This window comes from Gallus gallus, chromosome Z (genome assembly GCF_016699485.2).
Source record: "Gallus gallus isolate bGalGal1 chromosome Z, bGalGal1.mat.broiler.GRCg7b, whole genome shotgun sequence".
Lineage (NCBI taxonomy): Eukaryota > Metazoa > Chordata > Aves > Galliformes > Phasianidae > Gallus > Gallus gallus.
Genome location: NC_052572.1, coordinates 47,197,496 through 47,218,501, shown reverse-complemented (window position 1 = coordinate 47,218,501; position 21,006 = coordinate 47,197,496). Strand labels below are relative to the sequence as shown.

General features: G+C 42.0%; 1 protein-coding gene across 3 annotated transcripts in view; it reads left to right on the top strand.

Moving 5' to 3' along the window:
* CAMK4 (calcium/calmodulin dependent protein kinase IV) overlaps positions 1-20,689 on the top strand; it is a 172,898-nt gene extending 152,209 nt beyond the window's left edge. For 2 of the 3 annotated variants that reach the window (NR_173400.1, NM_001397233.1), the window contains 3 exons: positions 3,294-3,420; positions 4,338-4,490; positions 11,694-13,171. Coding sequence is in view for 2 of the 3 variants with exons in the window: in NM_001397233.1 (NP_001384162.1) it covers positions 3,294-3,420; positions 4,338-4,490; positions 11,694-11,858 (445 nt within the window). In the remaining variant the exon portion in view is untranslated. Of the gene's footprint in view, positions 1-3,293; positions 3,421-4,337; positions 4,491-11,509 lie in introns of all 3 variants that reach the window. The other variant, XM_046905487.1, reaches the window with a different exon arrangement.
* Positions 20,690-21,006: the final 317 nt, after the last annotated feature.

Below are 21,006 nucleotides of genomic sequence, written 5' to 3'. Positions count from 1 at the left end.
ACCTAATTCATTAATCCTGCAGCCTAAAGGACAGTGTTGCATGTCCCAGCCTCATATTTTAGTAGGAAGAATGTGCATACACACAGTCCAAAAATATGTGGTTGTCTGTTCCCCTAAAGTAGAGCGGACATAAGAGTTAACTACCTTCCTACAGAAGCTGTGTGTATAAACCTCTGTTTCTCACCAATACAGACTTTATTTATGAGGTGATTAAAACAACTTTTGACCCATACTTGACAGAACAGTTACACCAGGTTTCATAATTTCAGGGTAGCCACACTTATTATTTTAGCAGGAAATAGGAGCAATCCTTTTGTATTCCAGCAGTAGGTTTAGGAATGACACTGTGCATATGCAACATAGCAATCAACAAATATGTAGGCTCTGTTTATAGTCAGGATTGCATGGATAAAGGTGGGGTTTTTTGTTTTGTGTTGTTTTTTTACCAGCAGACTTAAAAGAACACAAAGCTCTGTCTGGTAAATTCTAATTGATTTTGAGCCTTGTTACACTGACTTTTCTTTATCGCGTTGGTAAATGATTTAAAATGAATCAGCATAATCCTGGTATAAATGAAATCAAGAGCAGCCATGCTGGATTTCACCCTGGCTTAATTTATCTACTTTGAAACCAATTCTGTAATTCTACTGACATAATATGACATGTAGCAAATGATCTGCCTAATGAAACGGAGATTTTTTGAGATGTGGAAATATATCCATAAAAATTGTTAATTAGACTACAGTAGGCAATAGTAGCAAATTATGATGAAAATATTTATAGATATAAATGGAGATTCACTTTAAAGATTTCCAACACAGTCAGAACAAGCTTTAAGTACAGTTTCACTATATGTAATCAGTTACCTGGTAACCAGAAGCTAATTTTGGCTGAACTATTAGTGGTCTGATGGCTGTAATCTTGCAGATACTCCTTGGGGAAAGAAGCCAACCTGAAACAAGCTCAGATATGGTTCTGAGAAAGACATATGGAAGGGAGGGGGCAGGATGACCATGACTGGCTCCCAGCTACTGAACTCCTGTGTTTGTAGACTGAATCCTTACACTATAACCCATCTCTGTCAAACATGGAAATGAGTAACTCACCCAGAATGTGCTTATCATGGAGAATTTTTCCTCTGCATCAGTGTAGTGATGCAGCTGTTCAAGCTGAACACCACTCTCAAAAAAAAAAAAACTTGTTCCTTGAACATCTGTCTCCTTTTTCAGGACCGTAAGCACACTGATTGGCTTAAAAACAAAAAATTAAAACAAGTTAAAATGTAAGGTTACCATTACCTAGATTTTTGTCAATTTGTTATTTTACAGTTTCCTGTTATTTTCCTATCATCATCTTGTTGCTTGTTGCTTTTTCCAGGGACGGAGTAGTGGATAGAATTTTTGTTTAGCTCAGAAGACTTTCTCGTTGAAAAGAAAAGTCACTTTGAAGCATATGATTATTTGTGGAGGCATGATTGAAGTGAAGAAAAGTACAAAAATGACATTGTATAAGTAGGAACTATTTCTATCACTTTGTTTTCCTTGGGATCAACAATTGGAATCTGTCAGGATCTGTATTGTTCAGTATTTTCATAAGTATACTCATTAGTGACATTGCAAAACTTCTTTATGATGCTTAAATAACAAGTAAAGATGAGAGCTGATAATGAAAAACTGCCAAAGGATTTTACATTACTGAATACCTGGGTGATAGAATGAAAGAATGTACAGTGATAAGAACCCAAACTTGATAGATGAAAACTTCTAACTTCCCAGGCAAAATGAGGGACTGCTGCTAATTCTTTTCTCTCGGGGAAGAGATGCAGGGATTCTGATAATTACTCTCTGTACATACTAACTTTCTGTTTGTAAACAATCCAGACAAGCAGGTCCAAGATCAGGAATTGTTAGGAGAGAAATTGAAATCAAGATAGAAAGCATACTTACGCTAATATGAAACTCAACCGAGTGTTCTTGCTGAACAACATTTGCATACTCTTTTAAAAACTTTGAAGACTCAAAAGGATGGCAGGAAAGAGCAGTGGCTTCAGACTGAGGCGTAACTAAATAATTTAAGTGCTTTCAGCCAGAGATCAGCAGAAGGAATAGGTACAAGAAGGTGCTTATTGGCACATAGAAGGTAAATGGAGATCAGCTTTTTGCAGTTTTTCTCAAGAACAACCATGGAGGTCATCGAATGAAAGTGCTCAGTGGGATATTTCAACCAAGGAGTGAAGATGGCTCTGATGTCTTTGGCCACAGGATAGAATCACAGAATTATTAAGTTTGGAAAAAACCTCCAAGATAATCAAATTCAACCATTAAAACATTGTCACCATGCCCACTATGCTCATCAGTGCCCCATCTACACATTTATTGAGCACCTCCAGGAATGGTGACTCCACCACCTCCCTGGGCAGGCCATTCCAATATTTCAGCACTCTTTCTGAGAAGAATTTTTCCTAATACCCAGCCTCAACCTCCCCTGGCACAACTTGAGGCAATTGCCTCTCATCCTATCACTGTTACCTGGGAAAAAAGTCCAATCCCCACCTCAGTACAACCTCCTTTCAGACAGCTGTGGAGAGCAATAAGTCTCACCTGAGCCTCCTCTTCTGTAGACTAAACAATCCCAGTTCTCTCAGCTGCTTCCTAGAAGACTTGTGCCCCAGACCCTTTAGAGCTCCATTGCCCTTCTTTAGGCACACTTCAGGGCTTTGATGTCTTTCTTGTAGTTAGGGGTCCAAAGCTGAACACAGTATTTGAGATGCACCCTCACCAGCGGGGGATGATCACCTCCCTCTTTCTGCTATATTTCTCACACAAGACAGGATGCTGTTGGCTTTCTTAGCCACCTGGGCACACTTCTGGCTCATGTTCAGCTAGCTCGAAAAGTGACTAGAAAAACTCAAGATATTAAAGATCCATGGATGTTGAATTCTGAGCCAGTTTTTCTACTCTTCACTAGACATCTGATTTAAACTAGTCAGAGGCTGAAAGACTTAAAGAGGCTTTGGTCTCACACTTTAATAGCGACTTTTATGTTAAGTCACAATATTAATAGCTCCAATCACAGATATCTGACAATGGAAAATATTCAGTATGATCAACCTTTGCCAGTGCTTGTGAATGCTTATAACATCACTTTGATTTGCTCTGTTGTATACATCCTGGCCAGGTTTCCCAAAGTGGGGGATAGGTATTGTGAAGATGGGAAAGATCAATCAGGAACTATTTCTAGCAACATAAGACCAGTTAAAGTTTGATAAACTTATCTCTTTTTTGTCTTTGCAGACTATGTGGCTTTGAACCATTTTATGATGAAAGGGGAGATCAGTACATATATAAGAGAACCCTGAACTGTGAATATGACTTTGTGTCCCCCTGGTGGGATGACGTTTCTCTGAATGCGAAGGACTTAGTAAGTAAAACAAAAATGAGAACACAGAATCTTTTGCTTTATACCTATTTGGTTACTTGCTCAGTTCAGTTATTTCACTGATACTGAAGATATAAATTCTCAATTCTATTTTACTTAGACGAACAGTATCATAAAAATGCTTGCACTGGTGTGTTTGTTAAGTATTTCAGGATGCCTCAAATGAAAGCCATTGTAGAAATTTGAAGTATTTTTTAAATTAGATTTGAAGATTTCATAAGCTTGAGAAAGCACCATTTACTGCCTTTTTGTCATCAAAAGTCAGGCTCACTCCTTTGCCCCTGTGTCAGGCACAGTCAGGCTACTGTTTAAAAGCTCTTTGTGAGGAAATTTCAGAGAACCTAAAGTAAATCCATCCTTCACACCTGGGCTTGAAGCAGCAGTGGAGTCCTGTGCTGTCACTTGCAATTCTCTTCTTACAGTGTATGTGGGAAGGAAACCTGCATCAATGTACTGCTTCTAAGTACTGTCCTTACACTATTTTACTCCATCCTCATCCTTAAAAAAAAATAAAACAAAATCACCTTTCCAGAGCATGCATAAAACCCCACGAAGTGCAGCTTGACTGGACACACTTTGCAGCCAGCAGTCTGCACCATCACCATTCCAGAGGTATGTCTACAGTGCTTTCTTCCCAAAAGTTTCCTACTCCTACATTTGTAGATGTGCAGCTAGCTCTGCTGGGAAAAACAGCAGAAGCAATAGCATGACACTGTTAGCTTCAGAGAGGACTACAAAAGAAATACTTACACAGTACTTTCTAGTTCATGTTTACAAAAGGTTATGTAGTGCCTGAATGAAGCACTCGATTTTTTTACGTATCTGGTAGTGATTACATGGTGTAAGTCTGTACATGGAATAAGGTTAACAGTCTACTGTATTTTGTCTTTGTGATGCAGGTTAAAAAGTTAATTGTCTTAGATCCCAAGAAACGCCTCACCACTCTACAGGCTTTGCAGCATCCATGGGTCACAGGAAAAGCGGCAAATTTTGCACACATGGACAACGCACAAAAGAAGCTTCAAGAATTCAATGCCCGGCGTAAACTTAAGGCAAGTCTCTTGACTTAGTCTCTGTTTTGGCTTTGAAAGTGTGCAATAAAGTTAGTAGCCTACAGAGGCCTTGCAAATTTTCCAGGACAGTGTCATGTGTTTTTTATATAAAATATCTGGTGTAGGTGGAAAAATCAAAAATTATTTAGTCAATATCTGCCGCCAGACAAATAAAAATGAGATTTAATTGAAAATTCTACACAAACAAACTGCTGAGAATATAAACATCTTTCCAGAAATCATTTCCTTCTTTCCTACCTCCCTCCCCTCCATGCATCTTTCCATCCATCCATCTACCCATCCATCCGTCCATCCAATTCTTTCATCCACTGGTCTGTCCTGCCTAGTACTGCTTGCTGGATGCTTGGAGTGCTGACAAGAAAGAAAAAAAATCTGAGTAGTGTTTTCATGAGATATGCATCCATACATATGGTAAGTATATAGTCTACCATAGAAGCTTTTGATATGTAAGCCACCTACATTTCCTACATCTATCAGTGCAAAGCAGGAATTTAACTCATGGCATTATAGTAGAGCCAGCATTCTGAACACCTTATACAAGGCGTTGGGCTGTGATTAACAGGCCCAAACTTTACATTTACAAATATCTGTGAAAGCAATTGTGGAATTATTTATCTGAAGATTAGATACTGTAAGGCAAGAATGCTCATAAGACCTGCAGTGAGAATTCTGAGTCATCAGACTGCTCCTTGACTATCTAATCTATTTATCTACCACCAGAGGAGAGAGGAAAAGATTTATTATGTGTAATTAGTAGGCAATTGAGCATCAAACTGACATAGCATCGAGAAACTTCCTTTTCCCCTTCTCCCTTCTTCAGTTGTTCAAGATTTGTATCTGCTTAGAAAAGACTTCCAAGATGGCTTTAGCATAGGAATCATTCTCAACAGCTACAGTAAGGCTGCCTTTATAGCCCTGTGGAATAAGAGTAAAAAGCATCTTGTCTGTGAATTTTATAACCCCATGCAAAATTAAATTCACAGAGGAATGACCCTTAATTTACTTCTATTCATTTTTTTATAAGTTTTATTATAGAACTGTGACAAAGAGCAAAGAAAAAAGTTTTGTCATTTTTGACACAGGAGATATAATTCACAGTGACACTTTGCACATGCAGAACTGGTGACATGTGTATTAACACTGTTCCCTTTTAAAAGATTTCTGTAGTCGAAGAGCAGGATTGTTGTGTATTCACCGAAGATGTCATGCAATCTTGTTATATCAAAATGATTTAAGAGCACTGAAAAGAGTCATAAAATTAATTATTTATGAGTGAGCTGTTATATTCTCTGCCCAGGAGGTCACAAAGAACAACATGCCCTCTCTGTACACTTGGTATTGATTCTCTACGTATTTTTGCGCTTTTGGTCACCAGCTGTCTAGTTTATTTAGGCCAATAAAGACAACAAATCTATACCTCTGTGCTTAGCAGCTGTTGCTTATTTACTTGTAAGGTTATTTATTCACTGCTTTTCTGTCAAAAACTAAACAACGAAATCTCTAATAATTAATAAGAATTATCTGGAGTTAGCAGTTATTATAGAGTTGGTCTTTTATACTAACATACTTATATAAAATGAGCAATAAGTATTTAGATAATTAATACCTACCCATAAAAGTAAGAACAAAGCAGTAAACCAGTTAATAAAGTTTGTGTTAATAATGTAAGAATAACACAAAACTACCCTCTCTGTCCCAATATACAAGACCAGTAACAGGTTTTCATTACATGAGGACCTCTGCCGCTCCTCATGTATATTGCCCACCACGCCCTTTGCCATCTTCTCCTTTGGACACTAACAGTTGTATGTCCTTCGTATATTGTGACACCCAACCTGCGGTCAGTGCTGGATGTGAGGCTGCACAGCGCAGAACAGAACAGACAACTCCTCCCCTCTCCTGCTGGCAGTGCTGGGCCTGGTGCACCCCACAATACAGTTGGCCCTTTGGGCTGCCATGGCACTCTGCTGGCTCATGTTCAACTTCCTGTTATCCAGAGTGCCCAGATCCCTTTCCATAGGCTGCACTCCCACCTCCTGTCCTACAGCCTGTGCATATGGTCGGAATTGTCCCATCCCATGTTCAGAATCTGGCACTTAAATTATTACTTAATTTTAAAGCTCACAGTGATTTTTTTCTTTTTCATAGATTGTGTTGAATTTGTTTCATAAATATCCACATGCCTAGTGAAAGTAAATTACATTAAAAAGATCTAGTTTTCAGTGGCCTGTTGTGTTTGTAGTCTGTTTTCTGAAATGCTTTCTAATGTGGATCCATGTGATTTCCCTATAAGAAGTCTAGACTTCCATCTTCAAAACTGTTGCCACACTTATTGGTGCATTTTGACTTCATTTTCTGTACTAGATGACTCTTCATTGATGCCAACTTCTATAAAGTTTGCTTTTACATTTCCATATTGACTTTTTCTTCTTTTTTTTTTTTTTCTTTTTGTATGAATACATCTCCAAACCATCCACAAAAACATTCCTCTCATCCCTTCAGGCATACTCACATCTTCTGTGGTCCCTATGCAAATTGCTGGCCAAGCCAACAATAGCTAGGGTTGTTTAATAGATTAGTGTTTCTTCTCCTCACTTCCATATGTTTGGTTTTTTGCAGGCAATAAAAGCAAGGGCTAAGATAACTGCCTTAATGTGTGTCCTCACATTTTGACATTTAATGTGGTATGAGAGCCTGTTCCCCACATTTACTATTTTATATGTGTGTGTGTGTAGATATGTAGCTCACTGCAAAAGTGAAGTCATACTTATTTCCTTGGAAATTACAACAGGTACAATGAATACAGTAATTCTGTTTGATAGAGCAAATTCTCAGCAACAAAACAGTATTTTTCAGCATAGTCACCACCATTAGCATTTTCACCAGCAGTGAACAAGAGCCTTCATGCCACACTCTTCAAAACCTGCACCAGTGGAGGTGACCCACTGTCGGTATCACGACTATTGAAACACACCACTGTGCTCACATCCACAGTTTGGTCTTTGTATGTGTTCAGCAAGCATCAGTGAATGTCAATGGGAGCAATTTTTTATTTTTTTTTTAATGGAAAAAATGATACACTTTTGCTTCATCTGCAATTCCATGTCAGACACGATTTTGTCAGATTGTCCCTCTGCTGCCATAGAATCATAGGATCATAGAATCGCTAAGGTTGGAAAAGACCCACAGGATCATCCAGTCCAACCATTCGCCCTTCATCAATGATTCCCGCTAAACCATGTCCCTTAACACAACATCCAAACGCTCTTTAAACACCACCAAGGTCGGTGACTCCACCACCTCTCTGGGCAGCCCATTCCAGTGCCTGACCACTCTTTCAGAGAAGTAGTATTTCCTAACGTCCAGCCTGAATCTTCCCTGACACAGCTTGAAGCCATTCCCTCTAGTCCTATCACTAGTCACCCGAGAGAAGAGGCTGACCCCCAGCTCACTACAACCTCCCTTCAGGTAGTTATAGAGAGCAATAAGGTCTCCCCTGAGCCTCCTCTTCTCTAGACTGAACAATCCCAGCTCCTTCAGCCGCTCCTCATAAGGCCTGTGCTCCAGACCCCTCACCAGCTTTGTTGCCCTCCTCCGGACATGCTCCAGGGCCTCAATGCCTTTCTTACAGTGAGGGGCCCAAAACTGCACACAGTACTCGAGGTGCGGCCTCACCAGTGCTGAGTACAGGGGAATAATTACTTCCCTGTTCCCGCTGGCCACACTATTTCTGATACAAGCCAGGATGCCATTGGCCTTCTTGGCCACCTGGGCACACTGCTGGCTCATGTTCAGTCTAGCGTCAATCAACACCCCGAGGTCCATTTCCTCTACGCAGTCTTCCAGCCACTCTGCCCCAAGCCTGTAGCATTGCCTGGGGTTATTGCGGCCAAAGTGCAGGACCTGGTATTTGGTCTTGTTGAATCCCATCCCATTGGCTTCAGCCCAGCTATCCAACCTATCCAGATCCCTCTGTAAGGCCTCGCTACCCTCAGGCAGATCAACACTTCCAGCCAGCTTGGTGTCATCTGCAAACTTACTGAGGGTGCACTCAATGCCCTCATCCAGGTCGTCAATAAAGATATTGAAGAGGACAGGCCCCAGCACCGACCCCTGGGGAACACCACTCGTGACCGGTCGCCAGCTAGATTTAACTCCATTCACCACCACTCTCTGGGCCCGGCCCTCCAGCCAGTTCCTTACCCAGCCAAGAATGTATCTGTCCAAGCCGTGGACTGCCAGCTTCTGCAGGAGAGTACCGTGGGAGATAGTGTCAAAGGCTTTGCTGAAGTCTAGGTAGACCGCATCAACAGCCTTTCCCTCATCCACCAGACGGGTCACTAGATCATAGAAGGAGATCAGGTTGGTCAGGCAGGACCTGCCCTTCATGAACCCATGCTGGGTAGGCCTCATCCCCCGGTTGTCTCTCATGTGCTGCGTGATCTCCCTCAAGACAATCTGCTCCATAATCTTCCCTGGCACCAAGGTTAGGCTAACAGGCCTGTAGTTCCCCAGATCCTCCCTGCAGCCCTTCTTGTAGATGGGAGTCACACTGGCAAGCCTCCAGTCTTCTGGGACCTCACCCGTCAACAAGGAGCGCTGATAGATGATGGAAAGCGGCTTGGCTATCTCCTCTGCCAGTTCCCTCAGCACTCTCAGGTGAATATCATCCTGTCCCATGGACTTGTGGCAGTCCAGTTGGAGTAGCAGGTCTCTGACTGTTTCCTCCTGAATTGTGGGGGGTTTAGTCTGCTCCCCAGCCAAGACTGCCAGGTCAGAGAGTAGAGAAACCTGAGGATAACCAGTCTGTCTTTTAAAGACGGATGTAAAGAAGGCATTCAGAACATCTGCCTTTTCCTTATCCTCAGTGGTCACATTGCCAGCCTCATCCAGTAGAGAATGGAGATTCTCCCTGGTCCTCCTCTTGCTGTTGATAAACTTGTAAAAGAGTTTCTTGTTCCCTTTTACCCCAGCAGCCAGGTTGAGTTCAAGCTGGGCTTTTGCCTTTCTGATTTTCTCCCTGCACATCTTAACAACTTCTTTGTATTCTTTCCGGGTTGCCCGTCCCTTCTTCCAGAGAAGGTAGATTCTCTTTTTCTCCTGGAGCCTCAAGAATAGTTCCCTATTCATCCACGCCGGTCTTCTTCTGCGCCAGCTCATTTTGCGGCTCAGGGGGACAGCCTGCTCCTGCGCCTTTAAGACTTCCTTCTTGAAGAGCAACCAGCCATCCTGTACCCCTTTACTCTCTGAGACTGAACCCCAGGGGACTCTCCCTACTAGCCTCCTGAACAATTCAAAGTCTGCCCTCCGGAAGTCCAAGGTAGCAGTTTTGCTGTTCCCCCTCCTGCCTCCACCAAGAATTGAGAACTCTACCATGTCGTGGTCACTCTGCCCAAGACAGCCCCCAACCTCTAGATCTCCCACCAGACCTTCTCTGTTTCTGAACAGCAGGTCTAACGGGGCAGCTCCTCTCGTAGGTTCTCTTATCATCTGCATCAAGAAGTTGTCCTCCATATATTCCAGAAACATCCTAGACTGCTTCTTCTGTGCTAAATTGTATTCCCAGCATATGTCAGGAAAGTTGAAGTTCCCCATCTGTCACACAGCAGCAAAATGGAACAGAATATGTGTGGGAAGGTTCAGTCTCTACTGCCACACCACCATCATCTATCTCTGATGTGGGCCAACATAAAACAAATAGGAGGCATTACTTTCAGACCAGCCCTTCTAAAATGTTTACTAGAGAGTGCAATAAAAACATAAAACCAGTGGGATATGTGACTGTGTTTTTGTGAACTAGTGCATCAGTCTGTTTCAGTAGCAGTAGTTGCAGTTTTTAGTGAGCTCTCAAGGCGCTTATCAGAGAGTATTGATGGAATCTTACTTTTCCTATGCTTCATCCTTGACAATAGTTGCTCACTTATGTCCGAATCGCCAAAAGTGATTATATGAATAAAGTATGACTGTGAAGCAAGGGACAGTTATCTCTGGTAAGAAATGTCTTATAAAAGTCTGGTAAAAAGACATCACATTTTCGAGTTGAATATCCAATTGCAACTTCATACATTGCATTATTAAACATGCAGGTAATGTATTCACATCAACTGAAAATGGAGTTGCAAACATAAGGTGATTATTTTTTTTTTAAATCTTGAAGCCTGTTCTCAAATTCCTGTATGAAAACAGAAAGCATGGCAGCATGATTTTTGCCATCCATAGGACAGTGTTCAGCCAATGTATTACAGTGCATACGGTTGTTTGCCATAATTTGTGTTAGTGCTGCACCCTCCTCGTGCCCTCGTATTAGCCCCAGCAGTGCAGATCGCATACCACTGTTTGGTTGTTGTGAGCAATGGATGCACACCTGGCCACTTTACAGGGAAGAGTCACCGCGGGCCACGTTGCAAGCTGTGCTGGAATGCATGCAGCCCACAGGCCACTGCTTAGACATGCCTGGCTTAGTCTGTGTTGCGATGTGGCGATCAGAGTTGATCATTTGTCCAGGTTCCAGGAAATTCAGATGGATCACCCCTTTCCTATCCCAAAAGACAGTACACATCACTTGACCCTCTGAGGGCCGCATCTTGAATTTCTTCATTAATGGGAAATTCATGTGTCACCATTCCATAGGCTTCTGCTTTGACTGTGTCTCATAGTTGTGACACTACGTCTCATCACCTGCAGTGATACAATACAGGAAGCTGTCACCTTCACCATTATATAGGAGACATTGCTTTCAGAACATCCCTTATATATATGTCTGTATGAATATACGTGTGTATACGTAGATATGTTTCCCTTATGTAATCAATGATAATAAAGTAATACATCAATGATAATAATTATTACAATGGAAAAGAGCTTTGTTTTTGCCATCTAATGAGTGCAGGAGGTTTGACACGGTTTTTAAAATAATGCTGTGTGTTCAGATGAAATAAAATTTATGTTGATATTGGCCAACTTTGTAACATTATAAAAGCATCTCTTTTAAACCGCAGCCACATACTTCAGATAGCCTTCTAAATCTGAACAGGAGGTATCTAGATGAAGTTTTGCTGAAGAACAAGCAGCATGATATTCCCAGGACCGTGATGCTGTGGCTACGACAGCTGTGATTCTGTAGCTGTAATGCTGGCAGATTATATCCTTTATGGAATGCTTGTTTGATCCTGTCTTCCTCAGGCTGCAGTAAAAGCTGTTGTGGCATCAACTCGTCTTGGCAGCGCCAGCAGTCACAGCGCTCATGACAGCAACAAGCCCAGCTGTAGTGCATCTCCTGTCCGTGACAGCAAGCCTGAAGAGAAATCTACTCAGGAAGCAGGAGAAGCTCCAGAAGAAATGTCTTAGGTCAATGCGCTCCCTTGTTACACCTGAGATCTGTCATTTCATACACCAGCTATCTTGTCATTTCAGCAGGACAGATTCGTAAGCTTGGCCTCTCTGGTTCTGCTTTGGGGTGCCAAATGCACTGCTGGTGATTCTACCTTCAATGCATGTGACTACTTATGAAAATAATAAACTGTTCCATAAGGCATGTCAAGGAAACCGTGTCATTTGCAGTAATGCTGGCAGGCAAAAATATGGGGATGAATAACTACCTACCATGATGCGTATATTTCATATACATCTATACAGTGTTTCTAGATGTTGTTTGAAACAAATGCTATTTAATTCAGTTTATGGAAGTAAGTGTCTTCTGTATGTCATGATTTTCTTTGAACTGCTTCCTTCCACGTTCATAATCCTGTAGTAGACAAAATGGAAGGAAATACCAAACCAGTGCTTTTAAAAATGTTGTATGAAATAATGCTTTTTACCTGTAAAATTTAAAAAGTATTTGGGGATTTATATGGAAGAAACATTCCACTATTTCTGGGAACAAACTGAAATATTAGTTCTGCTGGGCATGAAAATGTACGTTCCTCAAGCTTCTGTTGAGAATGCCTTACTCTGAATTTTCTTGTTTATATACAACACATTAATGACAACCAAAATTACTCAGCTTCCTGCTATTTCATTCTCTAGCAAAGCGCTAGCCAAAAAAAAAAAAAAAGACAGAGAAATAGGGGATTAAAGTAGATGCAAATTTTTGGAATACTGTTGCATTTATTTGTGACTTTCTAAACTGTGTAGCTAGAAACATTTTTATAGGGCCTTTGAGAATAATCTTCAATTGTACAAGTTTTAAATGCTTGAAGGAAGCTATTCCACAATGTAGTGATTTTGCTCTGGGGAACCACTCTGGGAGACAGTTAGTGTAATCTGCCTGCTTCCTAGAGAATTTAAAATCACAAGCAACCAGTTTCCACTTGTCAGTGCAATTAGTCTAAATTTTCCTGAGAAAGGACCTCTCATGCAAAATGCTTCGCAAGCACAGATTGTTCATCCGCCTAGAGCTCCTGTGTATGAAGCTACAAGCTGTGTGCATGCAGTAGCTTGCAAAATTAGTATCGGTCTCTTCAGCTGTCTTGATCTTTGTTTGAATGTGATCAGTAGGAATTGAGAAACTACCAAGCATCAGTATTTATGACTGTTTACATTTCTTTGATATCACTTTGATAGCATGGGGATTTCATGTTATTGCTATATTACAGAAGTGGCTAAAAGAACCTGATGTACAACACTGTCATTTGTGTTTATTAAACTTTCTGATACTGATAGTGACCTACGTCCCTTATATACTCAAGATTCCTCTATTTTAAGGTAGGCCTTGCACAACTTGCCTTCAGAAGATAGACCAGCTGCTGAAAGTCACTGATAAAACATTCAGTAGCTACGTTTCCTGAAGAAGTTAAAATAAAAGGTAATAGGACATTACTCATGGCAGATGCGCTACATAAAATGTAATCTAGATTACTACAAGAAGGAGTACTTTGCTTGCTCAGTAAAGTGAATGCTAACGAACATATTGTTCTGGATATGATTTACCCATTTCTTAAACCCACTGAGTTTGTGCTAAGTATGGTTCAAATTTGAAATATGTGTGTCTGTCTCTTCTGGGGGGATATACTTTGAGGTGATTTGGTACTGTCAGCTGGAAGAACGGGTGGGAAGGTGGCTGTTAAAGGGGAGCTGAGGGTTCTGCCTGATTTTATTGTAATGACTGTGAGCAGGCCAACAAGACCCACTTACAGATTCACATTTGGAGGAAAATTCTTTAGGAATAACCACTTTGAAGAAGGAGATAGGCACATCCACTTGTCTTGCCTTTTACTATCTTTCTTATCTTCTACCAAGGGGCACCAGAACTAATGCATTTCGCAGCCAAAGGTTTTCTCTCTCACTGCGACGGAGGCATCTGAGTTCGTTGAGATTCCGGTTACATTTCCTCCTCCAGTGGTGATATTTGCTTCTGATCTGAGGAAGTGGAACCGGTGGCACAGTCACTGCACATTTGTGACCGCTTGAGCGGGAATATATTCTTCTAAAACATGGTGTGTCTGAGATGAAAAGTATTATAGTCTTAGCTGAATCTTAAATCTGCTTGTTGTTAAATTATAACGTAGCACGTCATAAATAAGAACCAACACCATGGAACTAGAGACTGCTCCATGACAGCGTGATCTCAGATGCAGCTCAGCCTTGTACATAAAGACTCTGAGGTTTAAAATGCTTTTGCTTGGTTGGCTTTCATTATCTTAAGTGTAAAACAATCAGAGTGTCTGTGCTGGAGGAATTACCAATATGTGGCCCAGTAAAATATTATGCCTTGTTTGTCAGTACTGTGCAGAAGGAACAGCAGCACTAGGGTGTATGCACTTGCATGAGGAGAGGAACATTATGTGCATTGTTTTTGTCTAGAAAATCACACCTCGTAATTCAGACTTGGGAGTGGAGCACAACACTTGTGTCTTACGGTGGATAAAAAACAGGAACACACCCAGAAGAGACTGGAGGCAGGCCAGTTCCACATGTATAGTTAAAAACTAGGTAGAAAATTACTGATGTTCTTCCCTATTGAAACTCTTAAGATTTAGATTTTTGAAACATTCAGCATATCATCAGAGTTCTTCTGGTACAAAAGGGGGAACATTGCCATCTTTCTGAAGCATTTGAACTTAGCAAAAGTTTTCCTCCAGATGTGGATTCTATTAGCCATTTAAAAGCTAAAATTTGAGAGCTAGACTGTGAATCCAGTCTCTGTTTAACAGCCAGAGATTTCCTGCCTTTACCCTCAAGAGGATTTTTTACAAGTTTGGAAGAATTCACTCTGAAACACTAGCAGATTTTTATCATATTGAACACTTATTTTGCTGATGGCAGATTGCACCGCATCAGCCCAGTGCTGTCATTTTAGCTGGCATTTCTCTGTGGCTTTTTGCAAGCATGCTGTAAGATGCAGGCTCACCACAGTCAAAGTTCTGAATGCAAAAGGCCCTAAGAGCAGAAGGTTGATACATCGTGCTTCAGTCCCTGATGGTGAGCTGGTTGTTGGGCATGAGAAAGGAAACTGACAAACACTGCAGAGCAACTCCTTTGTGAGGATTTGTGCCTTGGTGGATAGAGTGAAATGCTGTAGAAAGCCATGTGGTGTTAGGGTGAATACAGCAACCAAAAAGGTTTTGAAAGGGTGTCAGGCTGCAGAGAGCAATCCCAGGCTGGAGGGGTCTACAGCCCAGCTCTTGCTGAGTGACAGTCTCTCTCCTGCTGTTTTGTTGCAGTGAAGCATCCACCAGGAAACAAGGACACCACCACGGTTCCTACAGGAAGAGGAATGAAGGTGCTCAGAGTTGTCAGTGCCCAGCTCAGCAGGCAGATAGCAGTATTTGCTAAGCAGCAAATACAGGAGGGCTCTGGAAAATAAGCACCAATTTCCAAATGTGTGGCAGCTATTTCTCAGCTTCCACGTATGTCCATATCATGCTATTAGCAAGACTCATGCTATGCAGTTCTGTTTTTCTAAGAGAAGTACACAAAGGTATGGGGTTCAGGGTTCTGCAGATCTTTGTGTAGTGCCCCACGTATTGCCTGCTTCCAGTCTGACAGGCATGCACAAGTCTCAGCATAGTGCTCCAGCTCCTGGTTTGTGCAGGGGTTATGTGTTTTTCTTGGTAAATAATTTGGTTCTCTGCAGTTGACTTGTAGCTGCTGAGGCTATTGGCATATAGCTTATATAAGTGTGGTATTCAAGTAACAGAAGTATCTGCACCAGGCAGGGTGAACAGTGGCAGCTAGAGCAGTGGCAGTGATACAAGCAAGTCCTAAAGATACCAAAGGTAACCCAAGAGGCAGCCCAGAACTTCCTTAAAGTGACTTCACAGTACAGTAATAGCTCAGAAAATGTCCTTCCCCCCCTTTCAGAATAATTCTAGTTAGAACATACAACCACAGTGGGAAAAGGTAATTCTGCTTTTGTATAAAGAAATTTGGTTTCCCTGATAAGGCCCTGCATAATGCAGCATTGTATAGAACAGAATTCATCAGCTGTGTTGAAACATAAGAGAGATGTGATAAGGAGCTTAGAGGAGTGAAATTGGAATGAAATAACTACCTAGTCTAGAATTTAAGGATGTTGATTTCAGGACATGTAAACATTTGTGTGGACGAGACTGTATGTTCTCCGCATAACCAAAATTTTGCTTTATGTCTGGGATTTAAAACTTTGGCCAGAGTAATTCAGTGAGTATTGTTGGAGGGCCAGTACAAACATGAGCTCTTGCACTGTGAATCCTCTAACATAGGGATGTGACAATGGGCACATATATGATTAAAAATCTAGTAAAGGCAACAAAAACAAAAAACTACATTGGATGCTCTTCATCCCCACCAGCCTGGAACACAAAACAAAAGCACTTTATTGGAAGGCATGTTGTGGAGGTAGGCATAAGTGCAGAAGCAGGAACTATAAAATAGAGTGCACCAATTCTGGACGTATCAATAAAATTAACTTTATAGATATACGTATAATTATATAAAAGTACACACGCATATTTAAATTTATTGAAAGCCACAACAGCTGCAATAACTTTTTGAGCTGTCTTCTGCCATTTGCCAGCATTACTCAGCTGGAACTGAAACCTTAGTGTTTCAACATTCCTGTATACATGGATCACATCTGGATGAAATTCAGTGTCAGGGGCATCACGGTATGAAAGATTAATGAATACAGTGAAACAGCTTTCCGCAGCTCTGGCTCCTTCCTACCAAGACACAGCTGGAAAAAAACACTGCTGTGCCCTCTTCCCTTCATGTGCTGTGGACATGACTGGAGCAGGCTGACAACACCAGCACAGCACTGTGAGGTGGTGAGAGTTGCCACAGTGTGTATGAGCAGGAGATGAGTCCAGCCCTTTATCTGTACACCAGGAGGATGTTTGTTGGCCAAGCAGCTTTAAACACGACGTGTTTGCTCCTATTAAATACAGTAGAGGCACTCCCATAATAGAAAGTAGTAGCTGCTTTTTTGTTGTTGCTGTTGTTTGCCTGACGTACTGCAGCACTGCAGCATTATATGATAGTACACAGAGAGTGAAGCTATGTGTTTCCGTGTGGAGCTCCAGCTCCAAGAACAGCTGCCAGCACACACTCAAGGCCAGAGGCCTGCTTTTCTCCTGCCGTATGCCCCATCCTGTGTCCTGGCCCGCAGCCCAGGAAGGGCTGCCATTTGCTGGATGGGAGGAGCCACCCACACCTGTTAGGCTCCAGGTGCTCTGACAGACCTGCATCACCCTGGGGCATTGAGGAGCTCACGCCTCCTCCTTAGACTGGTTTTGCTCCAAAAGTCTGGGTAGTGCTCAAGTATAAACATATTGCCTGTAGGAGTGCACTTGGCTGATCTCTTATCACTAGTTAGTGTCCAGGTGGGTGTGGGTGGGTTATCTCCTTTCCTCCCCATTTCCTAGAATCACACAGTTTTCTGGCACCTTTCATTTCCTTTCTCAAGACCATGTAGCTGGGTGACAGAAGTAGCACAAAGCTGTGCAACAAATGCCAGAACCAGAAGATAATTCAGCACCTTGTGTTAGTTTTAGACAGAAAAGGAAAGCACCTGGGCTGTCTCAGGTGCTTGGGCTATGCCAGAGTAGGGCATGAGAGGCTCAGAGTGGGGTGAGGTGAGAAGAGTACCATGCAGGTCCTGCTCCTCAACACCAGGGGCTGCTACGTCAACTGTGTCTTCTTTCTGTGAAGATGTAAGTTCAGTCACCCCAAAGAAATGCTGGGCTCAGGAACCCTGAAAGATGTCATGTGTGCTATATATGACCAAAGATGTTCTTAATACCAACTGATGTAATAGAACACTTATTTTTGCAGCATTGCCACTTAGAGCATTGGCAGAAGATGCAGCAAAGTCTGTTCATAATAATTTGTCCCTATCGTTGTCTGGAGCTGTGAACAATTATCTACTTTATAATATAGCACTGTGGAATCAATCATTGCACCTACATATCTACACATAGGGAAAGTCAGTCAAATAGAAAAATGACTGTAGTCCTTATCCCTATTCTGGGCAGGTATGAGATGGTGCTCCTAAATGAAATTAGTGTCTATTAGACTTCAGGCAGTTACTGGGTAATGCAAAAGGCAAGGCAAGCCCTCAGGTGCGGTTTATAGCTATGTATGGCATGCAATCTCCAGAGACAATATTCTCCAGTAGCCACTGTGCCATATTCATTTGTCCACAGAACCATGCATAGAGTACTGCTTTATCAGTCCAGCCCTTAGTATCATCTCTCCCATATCCTTTAGAGCTAATTCCGCTGATAATAAAGCTCCTGCGTAATGTAAATTAATGGTACACAAAGCTAGCCACATCTCTCTGACACTGCAGCCCCTAGGAATGCTGCCTTCATCCCCTTTCAAAGCAATAGCGCTGAGCACATCAGCTGTGACAAGGCCATGCAGTTATAATCCTGCACAGGAATTCTTTCTCTTCCTCCTGGGCAGGACAGAGGAGCTCTAGATTTTGCAAATGTCCAGTGACTGACTTCCCAGTTTTAGCCATATTTAGCTAGCAAAACTGGGTATATGAAGAGTGAACTGCAAAAGTCCATGGTTGTTGAAGTGCTGTCTATCTGACACATTGCTATTAAGGTCCGTCTTCTGCTTGATGTTAACGGAAATGATTTTAATCAATTGGCTCCATCACGGCAGTAAAGGCAATCATGGGATGATGTCTTAGCAGATGGATACAGAATGTACAAACCACAGAACCATCCAAATATCATCTCAAAGAAGTCGTATAGTAATGCGAGAAATTGTAATTCCCATACCTGCTAGAACCAAAGTATCTAGGAAAAACAATAACCAAAAGTCATAACATAATTTTGTTATTTACAAGTGCTAACTTTACATAAACCAATACAACAACCACCACAGATCCCTAAGCACTGCCAAACAATAAACTCCTGCAACAGGAACACCAGAGGATTTTGCTATGGTGCACATCAAATAGAGCTCTAGAGCTCCTCCTCAGCTTTCTCTGAACAACAAAAATGGGGCACAGTGTCTCTAAGTCCTTTTTCCAGGTTCTCAGGTTCCCTTGTTTCTATCCCCTTTTCAGCCCTCATAATCAGTTGTGCTTATGAAAGTTGAACAAAGAAATCATTTAGGTGGAAAATTCTCACCACTGACCCCACTGTTCATTTATTAGAAACCAAAGCTGCTCTATTTATATTATTAATGCATCTCCCAGTCCTTCCCTTGGCTTGCTATGGATGTGTCTTCCTCAGAGCTGTGTTGTTACTCCAAAAGCCAGCTTTGTTGAGAAACATTCATGGAACTAAGCAGAATGGACAGTGTGCATATGCATTTTTAGAAAATATGTATCTCTGTAGTGCTGTCCTCCCAGAAACTGGCCTGGGTAACAACAGGGCCTGGAGAACAGCAGGGCCCAGGGAACCTAAAGAGCACTGCAGGAGGTCCCAGGTGGGCACTGCCACCATACTGCCCTCACTGCAGAGGTGGGCACCTCGATCGCTGTGCTCAGATCTTCACCAGCCTGGCTGCAAGAGGATGGTGACTTTTACTGAGATTAATTCCAAACAAGAGCTTGCTGCTGTGAGCAAACCCCAGCTTGGTGCCATTATGCACAACAGGAGCCATTTCTTTATTCACACCACACACTCCTCATGAGAAATCATACTAGTGCTCCTGATTAAAGAGCAGAAATTTCATTTAATATTCCAAAGGGGACTTAGGGGAACTTTCTTCATTCCCTCTCTCTCTCTATTTTCTTTTGGCAGAAGAAGCAGTGTTAAGAGACCTATGCCAGTGAGAAAGTGAACTCTGAAGTGATTAGGAGGAAGATGGGAATGGGGAGGGTATGAAATCTGGCCCTTAGGATTAAGATAAATAAGACAATCTTTAAGAATAGCAAGGGTGGCTGAGTCAGTCTGGGGGTAGAAGGAAGAAAGAGACTTCCTTACTGGGAGGAAGAAGTGCATTAATCTCACAGAGCTGTGCTGGGATGTCCTTGCAAGCTTAGGAGGCACTGAACAGAGTACAGTTATCTGCTACAGATCCCTGCAGAGGAACCCTTAGCCAAGTCACTCACCAGCTTAAGCTGTTCTTTTCCTGAGGGGATACAGTATGTGAAGGCCTAGTACCTGACTTGGCCTTGGTTGGCTCTTGATGGCTCCCATCCCTGAGGCTGGGTGTGTGAAGCTTTGAGCTCATGCTAATTTAAGCTGCACGGGTAAAGGACATGCTGCTAAGACAAGCAGGCTAACAACGCTATTGACTTGTCACACTGAGTACTTTATAAGCCTGTTGCAGAAGTTCACTGGTTTCAGAGCAATGGTGGCTGGATTCCTAAGAATAATATTGGAAAATGTCATCTAGGTATTGACTTGCTCAAATTAGCTCCATGTCCTATGTACCTGACTCCTGCTTTTACTACTTTATGTCTAAGAACACCTGCACTATCAACACTGATTGCTTGTACTAGCACAGGCCTAAGTGACTGAACAGAAATTCATGGACTGCTTTTTGGTGGTGCACATTTACTTCACACTAAGCCTGTTCGTGTAGTAACTTTCTGATACTCTGTAAATGAACCAGAGAGAACCTGGACAATTTTGTTGTATAAGTGTGTTGTATTTGGGACCAATATACCTGCTTGTGTGCTTGTATGGAAATGCCAATATGACACTAGAATGTGCTTATATGGTGGGAAGTCTGTTCTTAATAATTGACTTGCATGACTGATCTGGTGCTAAATAAACCAGTTCATCTAGAAATGCCTACGTCTCTTATGTGCTGACAGGCAGTGCCCAGCTGAGCAGGAGATGGTAGCCATCATTATAGTAAGATGAAATTATGTCTGTTGTCTGCTCCTAGCAGAGCTGTGAATTAATTCCAATTTGGAGTAACATTTCAACTTCATCCTCTCCCTCAAAAGTTTAGCAGTTGGATAAAAAAAATAAGTCTGTTATTAGAGGTGGAATACAGAAGAAGAGGACTGGAAGGACGTTTGGAAGGTCTCTCCCTGTGCCCTAGGAAGGGCTTTGTGAGAGGGATACCCATCTGTTCTGACAGACCTCCAGCAATGAAATGT